The 25,834-nt window shown below is 41.3% G+C and overlaps 1 protein-coding gene across 1 annotated transcript; it reads left to right on the forward strand.

Moving 5' to 3' along the window:
• Positions 1-592: 592 nt before the first annotated feature.
• On the forward strand, positions 593-21,949 carry SLC25A33 (solute carrier family 25 member 33). The gene is made up of 7 exons (XM_067310874.1): positions 593-685; positions 11,077-11,256; positions 15,025-15,102; positions 16,948-17,048; positions 19,220-19,286; positions 20,607-20,890; positions 21,733-21,949. The coding sequence occupies exons 1-7, from the start codon at positions 636-638 to the stop codon at positions 21,933-21,935; spliced, it is 963 nt and encodes a 320-aa protein (XP_067166975.1). The 5' UTR covers positions 593-635; the 3' UTR covers positions 21,936-21,949.
• Positions 21,950-25,834: the final 3,885 nt, after the last annotated feature.

Below are 25,834 nucleotides of genomic sequence, written 5' to 3' on the forward strand. Positions count from 1 at the left end.
AAACGCACATCCGGATTTCGGACTCCAAGTTCTGGCAGTGCTCAGACTGGGCAGTTTGGTTTGTGCCGCAAGGGAGGTGCGAATTTCATGCCTGGATCCCGATTTAAGCCAGGAAGCTGTTTGTTCGAGCCCACCCCGTGGTCGAGGATAACAGAAAACTTGTGTATACGGAAAACGGGCCGAGCGAGGGTCTTTCCGCAGCCTTTAACGTACTCCCCCGGCCTTTAGCTGCAACGCAAAAAGCCAGACATTCCCAAACCTCCTGGCTGCGGGATCAGCCCGCAGCACATCAATGACGGCGCCTGCGCCGCGCGAGAGGCAAAGCGCGGGGCCGTTACCGGTGCTGCTGCTACTGCTGCCGCCGGTGCTGCTGCCCGCGGGGGCGCGCGCGGCTCCGCCCCGCCCCGCCCCGCCCCGGCTCCGCCCCGCCGCAGGGCCCGGCCCGGCGCGAGGCTGCGGGGCCCGCGGCGCCGCGTGTGACGTCGGCGCGCCCTTGTGACGCAGCGGCCGCCGGCGTCACGTGCGCGCCGCGGCCCGGCCTCCCGCTGCCGCTCGGGCTGCCGGCGGCGCGGCGGGAGCGGCGGGAGCGGAGCGGCGGGGGCCGGAGCCGGGAGCGGAGCGGGCCGGCCGGCGGCATGGCGGGGGCCCCGCAGGAGAACACGCTGCTGCACCTCTTCGCCGGAGGGTGAGTCCCCGGCGGGGCGCGCGCAGCCGCCGGCCTCCCGGAGCGAGCGGCGCGGCGCGGCGGTCGGGTCCCGGCGGGCCGGTTCGGGCCGGTCCGGTCTGGTCTGATCCGGTCTGCGCCGGCTGGGGCGGGCGCCTGTGGCGCGGCGGCAGCAGGAGGCCCCGCGGCGCGGGGTCTGCGGCTCCTGCACCCCCTCGCGGCGGAGCGGCCGGAGCCCGCCCGGCCCCGCTGTGCCGGCGGCCGGCGCCGCCCCGGGGGCCTCGGCGCCCCCGCGCCTGCCGCCCCGCTCCGCGCCGGCTCGTGCCTCGGGGCCCGGGGGCAGGGCCAGGGCCAGGCTGCCCCGTCCCCTCGCGAAGCAGGTGAGGCGAGCGGCGCCTCCCAGGGCGGGACGAGCCGGCCGGGAAGCGCCGCGGTGCCGCTGGAGCTGGGCGCTGGGCGCTGAGCTGGGCCGCCGTGACATCCAGCTATATATAACGCAAAGCCTTATTTCACCGCGGCGTCCAGCTCCGTTTGTTAAATGAAACACCCAAATCTAAATTCTGCCCTCACGTGTGGCTCCTGCTGAGCTGAGCAGGAGCTGAGGGCTGTCGTCCAAAAGGCACTGTCCAGGCAGCGGGCTTTGGGCTGTTTGATGGACCGTACCCTAATTTTGTGAAGAAGGATGAGTGTTTGCACAGTGCTTCAGTAAAATCTGGGTAGACAAAGAGTTGGAAAGTGGAGGCTGTGTAACTGCCTGATCCGTATAATTATCCTGAAAAGCGAGTATTCCCAAAAGAAAAAAATAGGTAGAAAACATCTTGGGGCTTCTGAGTAAATGAACTTCCAAGGGCGTGCTGGGTCCCTCGTTTTAAGGAACTGTGAGCTTCCTCATTTTTGTTGTGTTAAAAGCCTAAACCAAAAAAAATCCCTCTTTAGGTAACTTCCTACGGTAACTTTAATAGAAGGCCACTAAAATCATTTTATAGTGTAAATATGAAAAAATTATGTGCAATGTAGATAGTAAGTACTGTTGTGTGCGCTTATTTCTGTCATCATCAAAAATTTTTTTTTAATAGCTTAAACTATCTATATAGCAAAATATTCTTTAGTAGTACTTGCCAGCTGACAATAGTTCAGAGGCTGACATGAAATTGGTTGCTAGATTTAACCTGTTTAATAGTGGATCATTATTTCTTCCATTGCTAAACAGAAGAATTCAGTCTCCTCTGACATCTCTTTGGAACAGTAAGTTCATTTAATATAAATATTAAAACCAACAAAGCAGAGTTTTCCAGAGGCATTGCCCTTCTGCTGGCTTGAATAGTATGTATTGTTTTAAGTAATCTATTTTTTTCTTTATTTATGTTAGAGTAGTGCCTTGAGCCTGCTACAGAAACTGGATCTGGATGTACGTATGCAGATTGTTTGGATAATTACAGTGTTTATTCAGAACTCTAGGTGTCCTCACATAACTCATCTCACCCCTCAGCATTTTAATCTAGCCTCTTCTGTATTTATTTAGTGCACCCGCTGCCTTCTCTAAGGAGCCTAATGAGAGAACATCTTCTGTAGCATGCCTGGAAAGTCAATTTTGAGCTGTTTTGGATTGTGCATGGGAAGAAAAAAGGGAAGCCCGACAGAGAATATCCTCCTGACCACTCTCTTTTAGAATAAGGTTGATTAATTTCTAAAGCAGCTATGAAAATACAGCATGGGAAAGAGATGTGGTCTTTCGGGGTACATAGGCCTTCAAAGATTCATTGTAGGGCTGATTTTTGTTCTGAACATCTTATTATTTAAAGAGACACAGAAGAGTGTACCATCATTTATGTTATGGCGATGTTACAGAACGGAAAATGAGACAGCAAATTTAGTTTGTCTACTGATGCCTCATCGCATGGCTGACCTGCTAGTTGTCTGTGTTTGGCTTCTGACATTTGGCTTTTTGTTGAAAGAGGACTTAATTGTTGAAAGACTCAATCAAACTAGTTGGTGAGAACATACCCTGTCTTCTCAGCGTTGAGTGAAGATGGAATTGCCCACTAGTGTGTTGTGGTTCTTCTGTCAGTAGTACCTTGTTATGGCTGCCACAGAAGCATCTGTTTAAGCAGCGGAAACAGTGTCCTTTCAGCTCAGCATGTGCTTTTGAGGGAAGAGAACTGGCCTTAGGCATTTCTCATCATTAAGAAATTCACCAAGGTTCTTTACTGTAGAGTAGCTTGGCCACCTAACATGAAATTATTAGCATTTATATAGTGGCATGGCTGCTGATTGTTGCTAATGGTACATCTGCGCTAGACCCAGGTATTTGGCTATGAAAATAGAGGAAGATGGAGGCCAGCACTGTCATTTGGCTGGACAGGGGCTAAGGACATTTCATTTGGTTCACCTGCATTCATCCTCAGTGCAGTGTTTTTGCCAGTTTTCACTCTGCAGCTGCCTTCTCCATTTTCCAGGGAGCTCATCCTTTCTTTTTCCATTCACTTTTTCCATCTTTTTCTTCCTCCATCCTCTCTTTCTAGAATAGGTTTATTTTATGTCAGCTTTTAAAGACTTAAAGTTCTGAATTTGATAAATCAACAAGCTAGAAAGGCTTATGGGGGAGGGAGAAGGAAGGGAGTTTACTCTCTATTGTAATTATTCCTAATACAATTTTAAGCGCTCTGGATTTTAACTGCCTACCTTCCACCTCTTGTTTGATGCTTAGGATTATGTTAGAGCACCTTGCAACTGGTAATGCTGAAGTGTTCGGGCTACATAAGTAAAGGGTGTGTGTACATTTGTGTGTACATGTTTACTTCAGAGAGATCCCAGTTTGAGGCCCTGAACTTGCATACCCCTTGTGTGTACATATCCACTAATGCTATTATCTCTGTTTTTCAAGTGAGAAAATAAGATGCAGACTTCCTAGGTCTCGCTGGGTAGAACAAGAAATTGAAAATCAGTTTTGAGACCTGAGCAGCTGCCCAAGCTATTCAAACACCTTCTTTCTCTACACGTAAGAAATACAGTGGGAGATACGTTGTGTGTATTTGGACAGCATCAAAGAATTTTAGAAAAAACTGTTGGTGTTTAGTCCTCTAGTTCTCGTCTGTATTCAGGTCCTTCCTCAGTCCTTCAAACATCTTCACCTTTGCACTTTCATTCATGGAATCCTGTCATAATAAATGGGTTGCATTGTGGTACAAAGTTGTTTGCAGAACCAGGACCATGGATAAAATCATCCCTCCTGCAGAAGAAAGTATTGGAAGCTCAGAACATCTTAAGTTCTGCAAGATGCTAAGCTTCATTCCATTGTAAAGTATTTTTTTGCAGTTCAAGAGCAACTTATCCACTTGAAACAATTTTGTTAGTGATATATTAATGGTATTGTGATAGCTTCTTAGAAAGTGGGGGTGGCGTGTGGGAAGAGGATTTTGTCAGAGCTTAGGAAGATGTAGTACAAAATCCTTGTGTATGCACAAAAAAGGCAGGCCTACTTCAGATTATCTTCACATCCAGAGGGCATACAGAGGCTAGGAGTGACAAAATAAATTATTAGAATGCATTGTCCAGTTGTTGAAAGAGGCAGCTTCTTATTAACTCAGTTATTTATAGGAAGACAGACTCACTGGTTTCCTCTTGCTGTTATTAGTGCGAGCCTTAAAAGGAACTAATAGAAACAAAATGAAAGGTCCTGGGATGTTGATGGGAAGATGACTCTGAGGGCAGGGAGGATTTCGGAAGCAGCAAAGAGAATGATGCTTAAGTCGCACAACAAATTTAAGCATGTTTACAATTCTGGCTTCCTACTTATTTACTGAAGTCAGTGCAGTTCTTGCTAATTTTTGGTTGGGAAAAACTTTGGCCCTGTCTTCAGGAGATGTTACTTTCTTGTCTTTCCAGCTGGAGTAATACTGTTTACTAGAGGGATTTCCTAGGAACTGGTATTTAGAGGCTGCAGTGCCCTTCATATAACTGACACAATATCTGCAGAGTAAAAGCTAAGAACAAACTGTTACCTTTATTTCATGCAGGTAACATGATGTTTACTCTTGAGCAATTTGGTTCAAACTGGGGGCAGGGGCTGTTCATATGACTAAAATCATGCTTCTGATTTCCACTGGAGCTGATGATGGGATTTACTGTCTTCTAGCCCTCTATCTAGTTTAGACTCTCATGTACATTATGTATTTCCTAACAGTGCATCAGCTGAAGATTACTTACACTGAAGAACAGTGTAAGTGCTTAAAAGGATATATATTGTTGATGATAAAGTTATTAGCTGGAAATATATTGAATGCTTAATATCTCAAAATTGAGGCATAAAGACCTGTCTGACTTGTTTTGATACAAAACTTGCTATGCCTTCCGAGAATGCAGCAGCTTGTTTTCCTTACGCTCTTAATGATGCAATACCAAAATATCAAAGGCATAACCTGCCTTACTGCTTCTGTCATGCATTTAGTGCTAGAGCATGTGCCATTTCTTAGAAAAGCAGAATGAAATTTCTGTTGCAAATATAATCTCAGGGAAAACTTGTGTAGCACTTGCTGTGAATATACTGCTCATCTTGATGTCCTTGATCTACCTTTGTGGACATGATCCTGTGTCAGTGATTAAAGAAGCAGGTAATACCCTGTACTGTTGGCACCTTGACTTAGCTGTACCCCTGGCTGTGCCACTGAATTCACTGGGCAGAGTCCTGCAGCTGTGTTTGGGAACTCTGCTGAAATCTGAATCCATCAGAGGGATCTGGTTGATAACACCAAATGTTTTTATGAAGTGTGTTTTGATGCTTAAAGATGCAAAGCAATATGTAGTGCGATCCATGAAAAGTGAATTGGAAATTGAAGTGTATTGTTGAGCGTGGCTCTTAAAGTGGATTGCCTTTGTATTGAAGCTTTTTAAATTATTGAAACGTGCATTAATTTCTTCAAATGTATAATGCAGAGGGTGCCATTTCCAAAAGTAAGTCAACAGAAGAGGCAATAGGCATCTTAATTATTCCAGGATGTTATAACTTTGAAAATGATGTCGTAAAAAATCTAGCTAGCAGGTCTAATATTATAATATTAATAATTAATATAATATTAATAACCTGACAGCAAAATGTGTCAGGTTGGGTTATAAGTTGTGATTATTCGTCTAGCTGAGCAGTTAATCATCTTTCCTTGTGATCTCGATAAAGTCAATAGTACTCTAATGAAGGATCATCTAAGGTTTGGATGATTTTTGCAGCACCTCCTGTTCTATTCAGCATCATGTGTGGTTCAGTGATTAAACCCAGTGAAATCACTCCTCCTCTTAGTTAAGATTTTTGGCATCATCTATATCAATTGTGCTAGTGGGTGTCGAGAGTTGATTTTGAATGCAGGTCATTGGCATGTTGGGGGTGGACTTTGTAAAGATAGAAAGCGGGAAGCAAGAGAACAAGTAATAATTGGATTTTGAGATTAAAATCCTTGGCATGACTTTTAAACAGAATGTTTGCTTTTTATATAAGCAAACAATTTTTCTGCACTGTATATCTCCATAAGCAGTTCAGTATGTTTCATATCCTCAGGCCAAGAGTTTCCTTGCTTGCTCTGCTTGGACATTACAAAGTAGAGAATTGTATTTTACCGCTCTAATGGCAATATATGGCTGGCCCAGCTTGTAACCAGAGGAGGTATTTGTAGCCTGAAGGACAAATTCTGTTTTTCTGGCTGTGTGTGACAGGCCAAAGCTGATGAATTGTTAGATGTATCCTACCGAAGGGATTTGTGCGTCTGTAATGCATGCAAAGCATAGCTGGGGACTTCTTGTTGTATGTTTGCCATGTGACCTGTAGAAGATGCCTGTTTTGTTTCTGAGGAGGTTTCTCTCTGTTTACTGAGAACAGATTAAACACTCTTTTGGGATTTTTGCAAGAGGCGAGTGCAGTAAACACTGCTTATCATCTCTGGAACTGTAGTTCTTCAACTGGTATACAAAAAAATCTAGCCCTAAACAGTACAAAGACTTAGAGGTTTTATCTTGACTGCAGGATAAAATTTTCCAAAATCAGATTTATCTGGCTACACACTCATAGGATGAATCTTTCGTGGTTTAGGGCTGTTTATGTAGCTCAGGAAGGTTGGTTGTTTTTCCTTTCTTCCCAGATGCAGGCACTTGGAACACCCTAGGAATATAAAGTGTGTCTTTTATGCACAACATACTATTTTCAGCCATCTTTCCAGGGAATAGAGCAACACCAGGACACAGTGCATAGAAATCTCATCTGGAAGAAAATCAGCTCATTGGAACAAGATGTTCAATACATCAAAGTCCTTGCTTGAACTATATGCTGAGTATTTATATTAGGGATATAACTTACGTACCCTGTTGACATTCTGAGAATTGCTTTGTTAGCTAATGCTTTTTTTTCTCAAATGTCACACTGACAACATTAACTATGAGCTGTTAAAACTGATGATGCAGATACTAGCTCATTGTGTTGAATATCAGAGGATTATGTGTACTTTCCCAGAAGTACTTACATAGTAAAGGAGGCATAAATTAACTGGATTATCAGAATAAAAGGGTGGAAGGAAAGGAGTGGGCTAGGAAGGCAAGCGGGCAGATGATGCAGAGGGGAACTTGCCAGAGCGGCTAGAAAATTGTATGTTGAGATGTCACTCTAGACCAAGCAGCTTGTAGTTCATAAACAGTAATGGAATTTGTGTTCTGAATTTATGAAATGTTACTGGGAAACTGTTGGTTTAATGTTCATGAATATGAAATAAATGAGGATGGAAAACAGAGTACACCATGGTGTGCAGGGCTAGTAGATAAATGAATAGGGAGTTAAGGAAATCGAATTCTCTTTGTAGAGCTCCTGCAAATTTACTATTTTTACTTGAATGTGTTGATGATTCAGGTGTTAATTATACAGGCTTATGTCTGTATTGTATGTAAGTAGTGGGAAGGGTGACAGGTGAGTATCTTCAAGAGGTATCCTTAAACACTATCTGCTTTTTTTAAGTTTGAGCTCTGGGAACAGCAAAAGTTTTGCTGGAGAAGCTGTTCCTGACCCTTATGTTCCTCCAAGATCTAATCTCAGAGGCCTGTGAGCAACATGAGATGTTTCTAACAAAACAGAGAAGGATGCACTGAAGCAATGTTCCCCAGAGTAGTGCTGACAGAACAGAAGGCTTGTGTCCGAGCCCTGGTTCAGTACACAAAATAATCAAAGACTGATAAGGTCTCTGTGAACACTGTCATTTTTGATCTAAGTGACAACTTCAGCTGCTATGTACCTAGTTCCATAAACAGCTTAAGCTTTGACTGCTGAATAAAGTCATTAAGGGGGTTAAAAGGGCTGAAGGCAAAGCTTTTTCTCATAGTATCTGTCACTTTAAATGTATGGATTGTTCCTAGTATAGATTAAGCTTTTTCTTCTTTCAGCACGGAAGAGCAAGGAGCATGAGCTTAAAGAAGAAATTCATTTGAAGCATGCTTTTAAATCATATTGCCAGGCTTGGTAGAACATGGAATTTCTTCTGCTAAATATGTTTGTATCTGAAAACCAGTGTGTTTGAGATGATGTGCTTGAACAGAATCTTACAGTTCATGAAGACCCTAGTGAGGAAGCTGTATTCCCCTGGCTGCGTGGTCTGGGGCGTCCTTTTGATCTTTGTAAAGAAACTTTGTTTTTCTGCTTGTACTGCTAGAGTGGCAAGGCCATTAGTGTAAATGCAGGAGTTTGGGGGTTTTGGCAAAGAATTGTTTTTGCTCGATAAAAGACAAACTGTGTTGGCAAGCAAAATAAGCTGTACCAGTTAAAGCATTTATAAAATAGTATGTATTTACAGCTTCTTTTTTGAGGGGGGGCAGTGTTTAATTGCCATTTTTCCTATGTTTTAAAATGATTCTTCTAGTAAAACAGTTCTGGTATAGGTAGGGCTTTAGAAAGTATATGCATGTACCTCTCTTAATATCCTTTTATAGATCTCTATTCCCAAACTTTTGCCTGCAAACTTCTTGTGACTCTAGCGAGCAATGCTTCTTTATGCATAAATCAAAGGATAGGATAGATTCCCCCTCCTCCCTCCATGGAAAAATACTTAAACTACAATCTCACATTAACATCAAAGAGTTAGGGTTTTGACTCATGTTGTTTTCTAAGGAAAATCGCAAACACAGCTTCTTGAAGGAATAACATACTTCAACACTTGTGTAAACAAAGAAAACAGTTCCTTGCCACTAGGTTCAGTTGTAGTAAATGCCCTTATAAAAACTGAAATCTTGAGTTAAGTCTTCCTAAACCCTAACTTGTTTGATAGCAGAACTTAGGTATAGTGGTTTCCAGCCAACCTTGCAATTGTTTTTTAATTGTTAAGTTTGGTATATAAGTAACCCTTCTGCCAAAGGAGAAACAGTGGCAGAGAGAGAAATGGTTTGACCATTCATTTTCCAGACCAGTGATGAAAATGAAAATTGGAACCCATGCATCTTTTTTGGCACAGTATGCTTTTCTGAGGCACAGTCTCAGAATTACATTAAGATGAGCATATGCCTTTATAGCAGCAGAACAGAGAACTCTAACGCTACACCTTTGGTTTTTGCCCCAGAACATGAAGCACAACCTGTTGTTTTGTAATAAATCTAGAACTCTTTCATACAGCCAGTTTGCTAACTTTAGGAACTTCCCAGCTTTGCTCTCTTGCTTGTTACCTTAGGGCAACGGTGGTGAACACCAGTGGTATCTAATACCAGTTTTATTTCAGAAAGGTTGTTGTAGCTTGTTTTGACACTACTGGTAAATGTCACTGCTGCTGGTGGTTCTCCCTCACTATCCTGGGACATTCAGATCACATCCAAATCTCAGTAATCATCAAATTGACATGCAATCCTCACTGGCAACCTAAGCCTTCCTTAGGAAAGGTGCAATAGGAGAGTTAACTGGAAATTTGTTCTTGCACAATGTGGTACAGAACACTTGGTTTGTTGTATGAAGCAGTGAGGTAAAGGATAATGAGCTCTGGAGTAAAAAAATGCACCTGAAAGTTCTCCATACTGTTTCAAATTTGTTTGTTTTCTAATGTGCTTGAAACCTATTTTTACAGTAGGTCTCCATGTCAGGAGTGTGAGTTGGGAGAGTTCATAACAATAAGTAGTGGCTGGAAGCCATGTTGTTTCTCTTTCTGTACTATCTGGTTACAGGGGGTAGGCATGGGTTAAAGAAAGATGTTGAAAAAGCACAAGAACAGAAAAGATGAAAACAGTGAGGAAGTAATAAGAACTGAATGTGAAGAGCTACAACTGTAAGACATGGCACTATTGGAAAGACAGTGGGCAAACCAAGTTAAATGCGATTATGAAAACCATAACTTCAGTTCTTTCAGCCACCTAGTGAGTTTTTTTTCAAATATGAGATTTAGATGAAGGAATGGTCATTATGCTGGACAGGATCATTTATTTCACAAGGCAACGGGCACAAACTGAAACACACAGTTCCATCTGAACATGAGGAAAAACTTCTTCACTGTGAGGGTGACAGAGCACTGGAACCGGTTGCCCAGAGAGGTTGTGGAGTGTCCTTCTCTGGAGATATTCAAAACCCGCCTGGACGTGATCCTGTGCAACGTGCCCTAGGTGACCCTGCTTGAGCAGGGGGGTTGGACTAGATGATCTCCAGAGGTCCCTTCCAACCTCAACCATTCTGTGATTCTGTGATTTCTTCTTAACATATGTATTTTATATCTGTGCTTCTCTTATCTGAGTATGAGAATTCTGCTTATCCATATTAGCCTGTCATTCTGCCCAGTTATGCTGTTCTCCCACCCTTCCTCTCCTCCTTGTGCCCCCCAACCAAAAATATGTTGGTATCTGATGTTTTTAATATAACCTGTCTAATCTGGAAGAGTAGCTTTGATCTTTACTATTTCTGTAAACAGTCCTTTTAAGTATTGAAATGGTGAAGAATTCTATTGCTGTGTTTTCAGCCTACAGTGTCCTAATCCCCAATGGCTTGTCCTCTTTCGCTAGCTTCCTGCTTCCCATAGGAAAAATCCATCCAAGGATATGTCTGTATTAGGCCAACACCCTCTAGAGCGTGGGTGCCTCAGCTTTTACAGGCAGAATTCCAAATCCTGTCAGAACATGGGGCCACCAAATGATCAGTCATGGTTTTTTGTTGTTTTGTTGCCTTTATTGTCCCCCTCCAGTCAGTACACGTGATCATAATTTCTCGACCTTCCCTCCCCTCCCCTAAAGCTTGGGAACAATCTCCCTTGCCTGATGCTGAAACGCACCCCTCCCCCCCCCCCCCGGCATCCTAATTATTTGGCAATAGTGCAGAGCAGAGTCAAATCTTCAGTTTTTATTTATACTTCATGCTGTAGTGATTTGACACATCTGTGCAACTACCTTTCCCTGAAACTGTCTTCTGTTTACATTGTCTTTTACAGATGCGGAGGAACAGTTGGTGCCATCTTTACTTGTCCTTTGGAAGTAATAAAGACTAGGCTCCAATCTTCAAAGCTAGCCTTCCGGGCTGTCTACTACCCTCAAGTCCAGCTGGGGACCATCAGTGGGGAAGGAATGGTCAGGCCAACATCTGTATCACCAGGGCTCTTCAGAGTTCTCAAGTGAGTGCTGCTCCTCCTGTCAGTCAGTGTTGCCTGACACCAGTGAGCTGAATTTGGATTCCTCTGTACAAACATGGAATGCAAATTTTGCTTCAGACTCGCACTGGAAGGATGCCCGTCAGTTGGGCTTATGCATTCAGCAGTGGAATGATAAATTATTCTTTTAAAAATACATCTTTAGGGTTCCTGGGTTTTTCTTTGAACTTCCACAGAAATTTGCTTTCAGTACTCAGAGGCTTTCCTAAGAGAATTGATTTGGATGAATGTCTGGGAGTGTTATTTTTAAATCAGCTCTTCAGATTTAAGCTTTCTGGTAGTTATTACATCACAGGGATCAAGAGTCTGTAGTATATCCTGTGTATTTATCTGTACCTCAGCTTGCAGGAACTATCATAGAAAATATTCCAAAGGAAAGGCATTTTCTTACCACAGGAATTGTCTTTGTCTTTTACTGGGAATTTCCATGTTTACTTTACTGTGTTCTTTGAGTAGTGGAAGAGGCGAGTCTTATTAGCCGAAGCTAATTCTTGGCACAATGACTGAAGGACTGAATGAACCATGTACCCTTATCCTTCTATCTTTTCTGGAGCCATTCCCAGTTTGCTTTAAGTAGTTAGTGAGAGATGCTTGTTTCTGCCCATGCTATTTACCTGGTTGATGGAGGGAAGCTTTAATTCCTATCTTGAAGTTCTCATTCTTCGGAGTTTCATATACAAGTGAGAGCCTGTAGCCTTTCCTTCACCTTAAAGGACAAGCATTGTAACAAGGATTCTAATTCTCTGCACTTAGTGATATATGTCAGCCTCTGATCTATCTTTGAAGCTGCCCCTGCTTTGAACAGGGGTTTGGACCAGATAACCTTCAAAGATTCCTTTCAACCTAAATGATCCCATATATTTTAAACATTGTTTGTCTGCACTCTTATGTGAGTGATCTGTAATTGAAACTTATGGGAGTGGAGGAAGGATACTTTTTGCAAAACCAGTCTCTAAAATATAATGTCTAATTGGGGTCTTGTGAGCATTCATGTTTTCCACAGCCACATCTGATTTAATGAGCTGTCTTCTGTTTGCTGTTAGTATGTTGCTTTAGCCAATTATTATGCATCAATCCTATCTACATCTGTGTTACTCATGAGTTTTGTTAAGTCTTTTCTGTAGTTCAGACTGCAGCAGTTGCTGCTCCAGCTGTTTCCTTTTCAGATGTGTATTCATAAAGAGTGAAATGTGAAATCATCTAGCTTAGAACTGCTGTGCAGCTTACCAGCAACTCTGAAGGCCAAACCTCTACTATTTTTTTAATATATATCAAAGCAGCATAAACTTATGATTCAGACCTCAAGCAAGCAGAATGAGGAGTTGATTTGGATCATTGTGCACCGCAGGGTGATGCAGAGAGGTCCTGCTTAGATCAGGTAGTAGAAATGCCAAAGATAATACTGACTAGCAAAACAGGTTCAATGATTTATGTAAGATGAATACATTTGGCAGATTGCCTGGTGAAGCTGCACAGTTATATAACAGTACAGTGCTAACTCAAATTCTCTGAAGAACTGGACAGCTAGAGTCACTCTGGGACTTGAGTCTCTCTTGTAAACAACACTCTTTCCCTTGCCAAGCACTCCTTCCTCTATTCAGAGGTGAGTCTAGAACAATCCGTGATTCAAAGTGGAAGGTAGTGCCAGTTGCCTTGACTTCATCTTCTCCTTTCCTTTTCGACCTTTTCACTGTGCAGCATTGAACTTGAAGCAGCTGTAATTACAAGAACGTGATAACCTCAAGGCATGAGGCTCTTAATTCATCCTCTCTCCCCATCTCTTTCTCTGAGGCTGTCTTCTTGGGGAGAGAGCAAATGGGTTAAGATTTGGTCGACCTTTCAATACAGTTATTAAGGTCATTAAATTTGGTGACTGTGATTTTGATTTCGTTTTACCTCAGGAATTGCTCAGCTGCATATATCACCAAGCTTTCTACCTACTTGCTTGAGAGTGTTAAGAAGTGAGAGCAAGATAATCATACTATTTGTCATTTCATTGCAGGCAGTGTCCTTGAAGTACAGATAACGCTATTGATTATGGTCTTTCTGATAAAATACTTTTTAGAAGAGGAGTAAGTAAGTCTCTTGCAGTTTACCCTCTTGTACCCCTTTCTCAATCCTGGTCATGCATGCATTATCAAGCAATGGATTTGACTTAAGCCCTCTGGTTTAGAAAAATCATATGGCTAAAGAAGCAGCCCTTAGAGCCCTACATATAAAACTGCTCCAAAAGAGTTAGAGGTGATGAATATCAAAGCCCCTTTGCTGCTGTAAATGGAAAGAAAGTAGGTACTCAGGAGAGCAAGTTAAGCCTGCTGCTGAATAGAAAGCACTCCAGAAGGACAGGCTGTTTTTGTCTAATCCGTTTAAGATTCTGATGAGTCACCCCAGCTGGAAACTGCAGTCGTGACTGTTAAGTGACAAAGAATAAGTAGTTGGTGGATCTGTCTCCTTGGAGACACTCAGCCTTAGAGCTTACACAGAAAGTTCAGCTCTGCTGTGGAAAAGTGTTTCAGAAGCTCCTATATCCTCTTCTTTCTAATGAGCTTGTTTTTGGAATCTGAGGGGAACATTCCTGACAGTGCTAATGACCTAGAAAGCAAACTCTGAAAAATGGGTAATTCAAACAGGTGCACGTGAACTACCCCTGGATCCTGGTGTTATCTGGATTTTCTTGCACAGTTTTCATGTGACGTGTCTTATTTCAGTTAAGAGGGCTGCAGCCTAACAGGCTGTGCACAGAAATCCCGGTGATTACTGGACTGTACCTGATAGTCACTAGTAGATGAATACTTGGCTATTTATTGGTGTTTGGCTGTTGTTTTAGTCCTTGTAAATACGTCTCCTGTTAGTAGTGCAAAGAACTTGTGCACAAGATGAGTCTTTTTTTGGTGAGGCACTTGAGCAAAGTATTGTACCAAGCTTGGTAGCCACTGGGGAAGTTGTCCAAACAATTCATATCCTTCACAGTAGTTAGTCCCAGCTCAGGGTGGCTTCTGAAGCGTGGGAGAAGACAGGTGAAAACGGCTTTGGAAACCTGGGTTGTAGCAATTGCAAAACTGCAGGAAAACACCATTTGGTCTTCCCTTCTTTAGACCAGATCATGAAGTCCGGTGACAGTGATTCGCAGCTGTGCCTCTGTATTTGGGGTTTCCTTGGGAAGGATGTATATGAACTCTTGAATGCCCTCAAAACCAAAACAATTATCCCTAAACTACCTGGTGAAACACAGATTATAGTACAGCTGTGACATGCAACTTTCACTCTGGACAGAGAGGGGGAGACAAAAAAATGACTAAGTAATTGTGAAGGGGATGTGGGTTCCTTTTTTGTCACTCTGTACAGGGAAAAAAAACCCTCCTGAATTGCTTAGATACAGAGAATGCCAAAAATACTTTTTTTTAAATCAGAGTCAACTAGCCTTGCATTCCCCATAAAATTCTTTAATTCAGGTCCTGACAGCTTTCAAAGAATGGGAATTATAACCCTGTGTCATGTGGCACACACAGATTTGCCTGTAGTGCACTGAAGTTTTTACTGCTTAGTGGCTTTTATTCAGTAGTGTTTCATTCTGCTAATTTTCGATTAAATTATGTGGTCCGAGAGCTAACAGGTTCAAGATTAATACTTATTTCTTTAGCATAGTTTTTTTGCCTGGCTATGTGCCAGAACAAGAAATACAACTTTTAACCCAAATACTGTATTTTTTTTCCTGTTTGTTTTTGGTTTAAGGTCAATTCTGGAAAAAGAAGGACCAAGGTCACTCTTCCGAGGGCTGGGTCCAAACTTGGTTGGAGTTGCACCGTCAAGGTAAATAGTTAAACTATTGCTAGAAGGCACATTTAAAAGCACCAACCCAAATGTTACATCACAAATGCAGTGTAAATAAATGCACTGTAAAAAAAAAAAAACAGATGACAAAATTATCCTGTCTATAAACTGAGGTTTGTGAAGCAGTTTCAGACTGCATGGTGTATATATGCCAACAAATAATTATAAATCCACTTTATACTTGCATAACACTGTTTTTCAGTAATGTTTATGAATAGTTAATATATTCAGAACCTATTTCTTGTCAACATTCCTTTCTTCTACCCAGAAAAAGTGATGGAATAGTGTGAAAGTCAGTGCCTGTCTTTTTATCAATTAAACCTGTATCTACCAGATTTTTCATATTTTATTGGGTTGTCTAAATTTTGTGCATTTATCTTAGCTGCTTTTGATCTCTGCTTTCTGTTGTCAGTGGAACGCCCTATTTGCTTATGTCATATGATGCTATCCTCAAAAAAGGAGAGGTTTTAGCCTGGTATTAAAAGAGAGAATATATTTTAAAGGCATTTAAGTGGCTGTTGCAGCGACTCAGGGAATTGGTCATATGCTTGGGAAAACAGAAGAATGTAGGTGCAGAAAAAACCGTAGATTAACGTTCATATTTCTCTAACAGGATCTACCACTTACCTGTGAATACATAGTGTTTGGCAAACACTTGAGTATGGGCCAGATGCCAGGGGAGACAGGAGTATCTTTCTGGGACTTGATTGGCTAAACTTTTCTCGGATGAAAAACTGAAGCAGGGAGAGGGAATGGGGACACACACTTGCATTGCTGCTGCATAACCTCAAAGGTCCCCTTAAAATAAATAAATAAATAAAAAGTACCTCTAGTGTTTTTTTTATTTGTAAGTCTTCCAGGCACCTAGTGTTTAGTTTCCACATGTACCTGTGATTGTCCCATTGCTGGCGGGGATGAAGAGCTCCGTGCCTAGCTAATATCAAAGCTTGTTAGTGATCTGGAAAACAGTCAGATGTTTGCCTGAAATTGAATCAGTTAAAAAGGAACTCAAAGGGTGATGTGCTCCCTCTTCAGCGTCTTAGCCCAGAAGGTAGGATGTTCACCTGGAAGTGGGGAATCCTGTTTCCATACAGGTAGTCTTTGCAGCAGGGATCTGAATCCAAGACTGTCTGCTTTTTCACATAACTGACTCATGCTCCCTCTTTTGCGTTCCTTTGTATTCCTCCTTAAGCTTGAAATAAGGTACTTGGTGGCTACTACTTTGAGACTTTCCACAAACTTTCACCTTTCTCTAGCATTTGCCTTCAAGGAGCTGTGCTCTGAACATAGTTCAGGCAGCTTCTCACTCATACTGACTGCTGCAGTTCCTGCTCTGAGCTTCTGTCTATTCACATGCATTACATACAGATTTGAGGCATGTAAGCCCCTTCTTCATTCCAGTCCAGGGTTAAGTGTTTAAAGCATGAATGCTCCTGTGTCAGTTACAGCTCTGACCAAATTTAGGGAAAACGTGGCACAGAGAAGGGAAGTGACATTCCTAAGGTTACAAAGTATGTTTAAAACCAGAGCTGGTGTTAGTACCCAATTCAACTGGCTTTGTCCAGAGACCATGTTGCCTCCTATTTCAGACTCTGTGCGAAAATAAAACCTTTCTACACTGTGGCTGTCAACTCAGTGGCACTATAGTGTAGCAAAAGAGAGCCTGTGACCTTGCAGATGGAAGCAGTCATGTGGAGGCCCCTTTGGCAAACTTTTTTTATTGGGGGGGGAGGGGGAAGCTGTGAGAGGGGAAGATGGCAATGTATCTAATTTGATGTCCTCTGTATTAGATTGCTTTCCCCCTTCCCTCCTTTTCTTGCACAGGGCTGTCTATTTTGCATGCTACTCCAAAGCCAAAGAGCGATTTAATGGCATCTTTGTGCCCAACAGCAACATCGTGCACATCTGCTCTGCAGGTTCTGCAGGTATGTATTAGTAATTCATCTTCCAAATGGTCTGCAGCAATACCATGTTCTTCAGCCACCCCCCAATAGCAGGCTATACATGTATTGGTGTCTGCGTGGCTCTGAGATACCCCTTAATTATTTAAAGAATGTATTCAAAGCTGTTATTGCCACAAGACCTGTTCTCTTGCAGTATTTGGAAAATGAGTAGAATAAGGCAGATACTGGACTTATGGTCAGTCTGTAAAGGACCTAGGCTAATAGGTCAGTCTTTACTGTGAGAGTTCTGGATAATTTTAGTATATGAATGAGTTCAGAGGCCAGTATGTGGCTCATTCTGGAAATGTATACTTGGTCTTGTATGTGCCAGGAGCTATTAGAATCTATTGCAAGGTGTGGAAAGAGTTTCTTTCTAAGAAATATGTCCAGCAATGATCCCTATAAAAGGGTGAGATCAGGAGAGGTGACTGAGTTCGCAAAACAAAAGACACTCCTAATGAGCCAAAGTTCAGAGACTATTTAAAAATAAAACCTGCTAGGCTGGAAACTGCCAGCCCTCTCAAACAACATGGGAGTACTTGGCAAGCTTGTCTAGGGACTGTTAAGGAACGCTTTTCTGAAGAACTGAATTTGGTGCTTCATAGCGTTACTAAAAAAGTAAATCTGCTTTTCTATAATATCTAAATAACCAAGTATCAGTGCAATCCAAAGGGGAGTTTATAATAAAAGGCTTTGCATGTGTTTGTTATGTAATGTAGTTGTAGGAAGCCTTGAGTATGTCTTCAAAAAGTCATTCAGAAGTATTTGAGGGGCATGTACAGGCTTTGCAGAAGAGCCTGATATTGATATATATGTCCCTAATTTCTGAGCCTTGCTGGATGTGAACACTGCCTGAAGCAATAAGGCAGTTTGACTACAGACATATTGTTGGAGTTGGAAATCCGCTTGGTTTGGTCTTAGCAGAGATTTGTGCCAGCATATCCAACAGATAATACAGAGATACTCTGCTGGCTCACTGCTTTGTATGAGTCTAATAGTACCACTGTGAATGAGTTATAGCAGTCTTATTTATATCTCTTGCATGGGAACAGACTTGACATTTCGGTGCTGTGTCCACACTGAGTACTGCAGAGCAGCTGAAACTATAGGCAAGTGTTTGGGTGGGTTTTTTTAATTGAGATTTTCCGATAAGAGTAACTTGAACCTATAGACAAAGTATTGCAGCTACAGAACATTGACTAGCAGTGTGTCCTTATGCCCACCTGTCTAAAGGACAGTGACCCTTTGAGTGTTACTGGAAGTATATTAAAAATCAGCTTTTGGAGGAAGCCGAAGACAGATTTCACATAGAGATCAATCCCAGGACTTTACTTGCTCCTAACTTACCTTGTTCAGAGAAACTGTATTATTTATAAAAGTGTTCAACACTTTAAAAATGTTTTTAAGTTGTTGGGTTTTTTTAAATTTGGAATAAGCTTTTTTTCTGACCGAAATGTTACAGTAATATTTTTCTAACCAATAAGAAAATACTGATAGACATCAGCAAAACTTTGATACTGTTTTAGTCAAATTGTTCTGGTTTATTGTATTTTTTTTTCTCCCAGTACGGGGAGAGTTGTTTGTTGTAGGAAAATTACTGTAGGAGACGTCCGCTAGTTCAAGCTTCAGTCACCAGAGTGATCATTAAAAACAATCTCTCCAAACTATCCTTTTTAAATATGGGTGGGTTTTGTTAATGAGATGGCTCAATGGCACCACCTAGAGCCTTGGGGGGCGGGGGGGAACAAAAAACCTAATGCACATGTATTTTCTCCATGGATTTCCTTTCATCTCTTACTGTAAACCCCAGTCAGTAAATAAGATACCTTGTCTACAGCAGTCTTCAGGTACATGAAGTACATATCGATACCAGGTGCAAAAGTGAAGCATCCTATAAGAAATTACAAGGCAAGTGGTCAGTGCCTTCTGAGGTTTAATGTAACATCATCCTCTGGCAAGAAAGGGGTTGTAAGCTACAAACCTGCATGTCTTTTGAAACCTCTGTATAGAGCTGGTAAATAGAACTGTGAAATGGAGGTTCATATTGGTTCCTATGTTCCTATTTTTTTTAATATTTCCTAAGGTTCATATTTGCCACTGCAGTACATCAGCCTAGATTCAGCTATATTTTGTTTTTCTTTTCTCTCTTTTAGCCTTTATCACAAATTCCCTGATGAATCCCATATGGATGGTGAAAACCAGAATGCAGCTAGAACGGAAGTAAGTAATTGATTGAGAGAGACTGGATGGCTAAGGGAGGCTCTGGAAAGCCAAACTTTGACCTTTCTACTCATGGCTCTTCATTCCTTGGTGGATTTTGCTCTGTTTCCCTGACAATCAATCTACTTTTCAAGCCACCATCCTTTTGCCTGTCCAGACTAAAGGTTAAGGTTCTGGGTGTTGTACTTTAATTTGATGCAGAGTTACTACTGAGAAGAAAGTATAAATTGCCTTGAGTGCTGAGTTGGGTTCAGTTTGTTTTCACCATAAATCTTAATCCAGTTGGAGCATAGCATTAATTTATTTATCCTCAGATCCCTGCTTACAAAATTTTCTGTACCTCATGGGTGATGGTGAGGATAAATACATCAAGAACTGTGATGTGCTTTGATACAGCAGTAATAGAGACTATGGAAGTGTCAGATGAGCTCATGTGGGAGCCAGAGCATAAGGTTGCAGTCTGTCCCACTTGGCAACACAACTAGCACTGGCCCTAGATCATACAGATGTGCATTACTGCAACAAATGACAATGTTATTAATGCACAGCTAGCTAGCTGTGAACGGAAAGGGTGATATTTTTAAAGTTCTAATGAAGCAGGATTAGTTTTGTTTCATAAAACATTCTAGAGGCCGCAAGAGTTCATTGCAGTGGTTTAATGTTCTCTTGCATCCTTCAGGATTGTATTACTGTTAACCATACATCCTGGAGGCAGAGAGGGAATTTGACAGTAATAGATTTTTGGTCCAGTGATCCATGGTCACTGGTGCATATTGAAGCAATGAGGGACTCTGTTATTTATGGAGATTCCTTTCTGCAAGGACATGTTAGGTGAGATAAGGAGGATCCTTTAAGACACTACTATCTATAAATAATTTATAAGCATTAATTCTAGCACTTCACAGGGTAGTACATTTGAACTGAATGCTGCCTCTTAAGCCGAAGGATCATTTCTCACGTAGGAGACCTGTCTCTTGGCCTGCTGAAGATGGCCCTAAAGGGAATTGCCAGCTAATAAAGTAGTGTGTCTTCAGTGCTCATTGTCTTTTAAAGCACTGGTGAACTGTGACAGACTAGATAGGACTGGAGCTCTAAGAATTATCATAAGTATGTATTAGTGGATTAGAAAAGCCAAGTGCGTGCTCTTAGCATGATGGTCCTGCTCTACGCAGCATTTCTAGAAGATTTTTGGAGTAAAACTAAGCAGAGAACCATTTGTGCAGTTACAAAAGCTATACTGAAAGCCATGAGTTTTTTTATCTTAATTCTGTATCTGGATTCATCATGTGCTCTGTTTTTGTTTTTGTATTTGTTTTTTAGAGTCAGGGGTTCAAAGCCAATGAATGCTTTGCAGTGTGCTAGATACGTTTACCAGACAGAAGGTATCCGTGGCTTTTATAGAGGCTTGACTGCCTCCTATGCTGGGATTTCTGAGACCATTATCTGCTTTGCTATTTATGAAAGCTTAAAAAAGCACTTAAAGGAAGTCCAGCTGCCCCCTTCTCCTACTAATGGGACCGAAAGGAACTCCACAAACTTCTTTGGACTGATGTTTGCTGCTGCTGTTTCCAAGGGCTGTGCTTCTTGCATTGCTTATCCACACGGTATGTTCACTTTTCCATTTATGAGTGCAGTAAAACAGCTGTTGCCTTTAGTTCGAGCTGAATGATGATCTGTAGGGCTGTAAAATTCTTCTTCGTTTCAATGGCCAAATGCATATTACAATGGTGTTTGTATATACGTTAGTATTTTCAGTACTGGTCCCATTATTCTTGATTAGCCACATTATTAGTGATTTGGACTTCCTGATTAAAAACAGCTCAGAAAAGACAAAAAAAAAAAAAAAAAGAAAGAAATTGGATGCCTTTGACTTCAATTCTCATTAGTAACCTCTCTAGCTATGTCCCCACTGTGCTTGGGACTCTGCAAGCATGTATATATTTCAGTTTATAGAAGGACTGAAGAATAGTGCTGTACAGTGTGTGAAAGTAAGTTTTTTGCAGAAGAAATAGGTGAAGGTTTGTGTTCTGAAGATCTTGCTATCTGAATTCACATACTGAGGCAATGAGAACAGAAAAAGGGTGCATGCAGAGTGGTGGGAAACACTTGTGGTGTGAGCAAGATTATTGTGTTTGGATAGGTGTGAATGTCATCATGGTTATATAGAAAGAGACATCAGCTATATGAGCAAATTTAGTTCTGTAGACGCTTGAATGAGCAAGTAATCCATTCATTCCCCATGAAAGGGAACTCATCTTTAACTTTCAGCCTTGCCCAAAGGGCGATGTATCCAGGATTCCATGGCTGAAAGTACTGCCTGGCAGACCACTGGTCAGGAAGGTTTTGGTGACCCTGGGCTGTGCATGCTTTTTTGTGGTCTTGGCATGTTTCTCAATGGGAAGATTTAAGTTGTATTAACTTTGGGCTCTTTTTCACTTTTCTGCAGAGGTCATACGGACACGGCTGCGAGAAGAAGGCACTAAATACAAGACTTTCATTCAGACAGCACGTCTGGTAGCACGTGAGGAAGGCTATCTTGCTTTCTATAGAGGACTCTTTGCCCAACTCATCCGGCAGATACCAAACACAGCCATTGTGTTGTCCACCTACGAGTTAATTGTGTATTTGTTAGAAGACCATGCAAAGTAGCAGAACCAAGACTATGGTTATGGACTGTAGACCAATTTCTTCATTGAACAAATAGTCCTTTAAGAGACTGCAGGTGGCAGCACTGGCGAAAACCTATGAGTCTCTGATTACCTGCTGGATATTTTCCTTTTGGATTCATGCTTTCTGAAAGGTCTCAACTCATTAACGTTAATAGTTAATTATAACTTTTTTTAACTTAATGATAAAAACTAAACAGCTACTAAATTAAATTACACTATTTAATTTAAGTATATGTTTGTCCTTTTCCTTAAGCACAGCCATATGTGGTCAAGGAATGTACCTTGTACTATCAAGTGATCTCTTGGACTGATGTTCATTAAAACTATATTAAAACAGAAGAGGAACTGGTTTGGAAATTTGAAACTTGGGCTTCCTACCACTGGTGTCCTGTCACTTTTTATCACTATAATAGCCTAATGCCCAAATAACTTAGATTTCTTCACTGTTTATTCAAGGTGCATCATATTCATTGCTATGGGAACTTCTTGGGGTGTCCAAGTGGGACAACTTTGTAACTCTTCTCTAGTTTGAAGTGTTCACACCAGAATCTCTTAGAAAAGCCACCTGCACTGGCACATCACTGAAATGTAATTGTGGGAGGCTCTTCAGTAAAACTTAATTACTTACAGTACTGTGTGCACCTATGGACTTAGATACATGTTTGAGTTATTGTGTGTAAATTGAACTCTCATGACTGACTGCTCTTAGGCCTTGCGTTTGTGAAGGGCTGAGAGCATAAGGACAGTCGGTGCTTGTGGCCTGGCAATGATGCAGAAATTCCATGAGATGCAGCAGCTCGGTCATGTATCCTGACCCCAGCCTTTTACTATTCTGAGTTTCTCTGTGTTACATTTTCACTAAAATGTTAGGGGGACAGAGAGTGGGAGGGAGGATCAGATAGGACCCAAACTTTAAGATGAATCCAGTTTTGGATTCTGCTTTACAATTTGATGTTTGAGAACCGTCACTCTTGGCTTGATATCCTTTTGTGGAGCAGTGCTTCTGTTGGGAATGAGATGTTCTCTCATGGACATGCCACTGGAGTTAAGACAAACACCAAAAAAGTCCAAATCTTATGTAAATAGTTTCCTTATATCATTACTGGCTTCAATATTGAAGGAAAGAAGAAGAAGCTGCTGGTGTAGTGCAGAACAGCTCCTGTATTTGTTTCTCACAGCTACAGTATCTGCCTTCTCCTCTACAGACACGGTATCAAAGGGGTATTCTTCAACAGTAGTCATGATACAGTTCTTACCTTTCAGTTATAAACCAAATATACTGCATACCTGAGATAATTAGTAATTTCATAAACATTAAAATGTGCTGCTTTCTTTAGTAGCTTCCTTTACAACTCCTATTGCAACAACAGCTTGTGATGAAAGTATTGTCTATGTTAATTCCTGACAGAGCTGGAGTAAAATACTTTAGAACTTAAATGGTTAGATTTGTGCTTTGCTTTGGCCATGCTATGCTCTCCTATTCATTAGTGTCATTTGCTTTGACAGCTGAAACAAACGCTACAACATTTGAGCCCAGCTTCAGTCTTCCCTGCTGTTGAACTGAACAATAAGCTTCTCTTGACTTGAGCAGGTGTTGAGTTCTTGAGCATAAACAAGTGTTTATGGACATCTTTGACTTCAAGAAGCATACACAGCGGAGGTGTTGTTTGGACTTGGAAGGATCATGCAAAGCGTTAGGAAGCAGCCTAGTAGTGAGTAGGGCTCTCTTTTACAAGAGAAAGTTTTCAGGCTATTATTTTGTTGTAGATATGTAATGGGTTGATAACTGGATTCAAACCTTCATGTTTGTTCTCATTAGAACCTATCTGTGACTGGTACTTGGTGTCAAGTATGACATCAGTGTGATGGAGGAGCACAGTGCAAAGAGGGAGTAGGGAGTGTGTGTGTATACCTCATAATGAGGCAAAACAGTGCAAAAAATAACCGATTTCTACAATGTCTCACTGAAAAGAAGAGAACATAACACTTCACCCTTAAGCTAAAATAAGAAGCAGTTGAGTAACTAAAAATGGGCATGATTTTTTTTAAATAGAGATGATGAGCAGCAAAAGCTTTAAAGTCTCTTTATAGGAGTCAGAAATTGTCATACAGTGCGGTTTCTATTTTTGAGAACTAGGCCACTTGTGCTGCTGCTTTAACTTTTTCTGAGATTTTCTTCCTTAAATTAGTATTTCCTCTGTACTTTAAGTACTGTGGCTTGCTTTTACAGCATTAGTGAAATGTGTGGACTTCTGACACCTTTTGAGAATGAGGGGAGGGAACTGAATGACTCTTTTGAAGAGTTTGGGACTTGGTAAGAGAGAAAGCAAGCAGATTTTTGCACCAGTTGAATCTCTGGTAGAAAATCAAGAATTCAGATGTATTTTTTTTTATATTCTTTGAGCTTTGCTACCAGCCCTGACAATCTTAATTTGGTGGGGATTTGATATGCTATACTGGGAGCCAACAGCATTTTTGAATTAGTGTAATTTATTCCTCTCTCCTTCTCTCTGCCAGAATCCTAAAAATTCACTAAATCTTAATTCCTTAACCCTGTAAAGAGTTAACACATTTAGCTCATGTTCTGTGAGCTGTCCCATTGATGTCGCTGAGTACAGAATAAGCCTGTTACCAGAGGGAAGGTTTGGGAATAATTTTTCCAAAGGGATATCTGAATTTAAAAATAACCAACCTCTTTTTGGTTTTGAAAGAAAAATTTAAAGCATTTTTCACTGTCCATGTCACTTATACAACTTTCCCAGAAAGTCAATTTCATGGGAAGTAGATTAACTGGTCACTTGTTAGGTTTTCCTGGACGGTTACCCTCCAGGCTTGAGCTTCACTTCTAGGTTCTTTGTAAGCTAATTCTCAGGTGATGAAACCTTGGTCTAATCTGAAGTGGTCCTGGTAAAGTTAATGGAAACTTTGTGATCAAGTCTGCTGCTGTTCATAAATGAATGTTTAAATTCAAATTACAAATTATTGTTGTTACAGTAGTTTGAGCTATTCATGTTGGCTAATTTAGCTCTGGAAGTATTTCTTAGTATCTGTTAGTACTGTTTCTTATTTGAAGATGTAGGTATTAGTCTTCTGGGGTCCTTTCACTATAAAACTTAACAGCTTCCCTTTGGTATCCATAATTGCCTTGATATCCCTCAAAATTATCTGCATCTACTGATTGCTGTGATACTTATTTGTGTTGTGATTGCACCCCTTATCAGGACTTACAGTTGTTGTTTCCTTTAAGTAGGAAACTCTGGTACACAGTAATGCATCTATGGTTGGACTGATAGTACAGGCGCAGTTGTTGGGAAGAGAGGCAGTGATTATGTAAGTAGAACAGACAAGCTTTCAAGTACACAAGGTTTGGAGGATCTGCAGAAGGGCTTGATGTGCCAGATGACTGGGTTGCTCTTCCCTATCATTTGGTCTCATAAAATAACCCCTAAATAATTGAGCCAAACAATGGAGGAAAGACATGGAAAGAATTGGTGCCCATTCCTTTTATCGAGAGGAAATAATCACTGTTATTCTATGTAACTCTTTTCCACAGTTAAATCTGTGGAGCCGGAGATAGGACAGTTAGGACCCCAACCACACTTGAGACAAGTTTAAAAATACAGCTTACTTCCAGTATAAATACTTGTCTATGAAGAGCTTTTTGCTTTAGTTTAAACAGGACTCCATGATCAGTTTGAGCTTTTTAAAACATGATGTTGAGACAACTTGGTTCCCCTCAATTTTAAGCCATTTCTGTCTGTGGTGCTGAGGGTTTTTTGTTTTTGTTTTTTACCAGGAAAACAGCTGTGCAATTTGAGGCAGGGTCAGTCTCATATTTTGGAGAGTGCTTACCTCTTACCTTCATGCAAACGCAGGGCA

This window comes from Apteryx mantelli, chromosome 26 (assembly GCF_036417845.1).
Source record: "Apteryx mantelli isolate bAptMan1 chromosome 26, bAptMan1.hap1, whole genome shotgun sequence".
In the NCBI taxonomy this organism is placed as follows: Eukaryota; Metazoa; Chordata; class Aves; order Apterygiformes; family Apterygidae; genus Apteryx; species Apteryx mantelli.

Bases quoted from the DNA above. Each gene is read 5' to 3' on its own strand.
- SLC25A33 (XM_067310874.1), top strand. From the start codon at position 636: ATGGCGGGGGCCCCGCAGGAGAACACGCTGCTGCACCTCTTCGCCGGA. The intron at 686-11,076 runs GTGAGTCCCCGG...TGTCTTTTACAG, and splicing joins CTGCACCTCTTCGCCGGAGG to ATGCGGAGGAACAGTTGGTG. The intron at 20,891-21,732 runs GTATGTTCACTT...ACTTTTCTGCAG, and splicing joins TTGCATTGCTTATCCACACG to AGGTCATACGGACACGGCTG.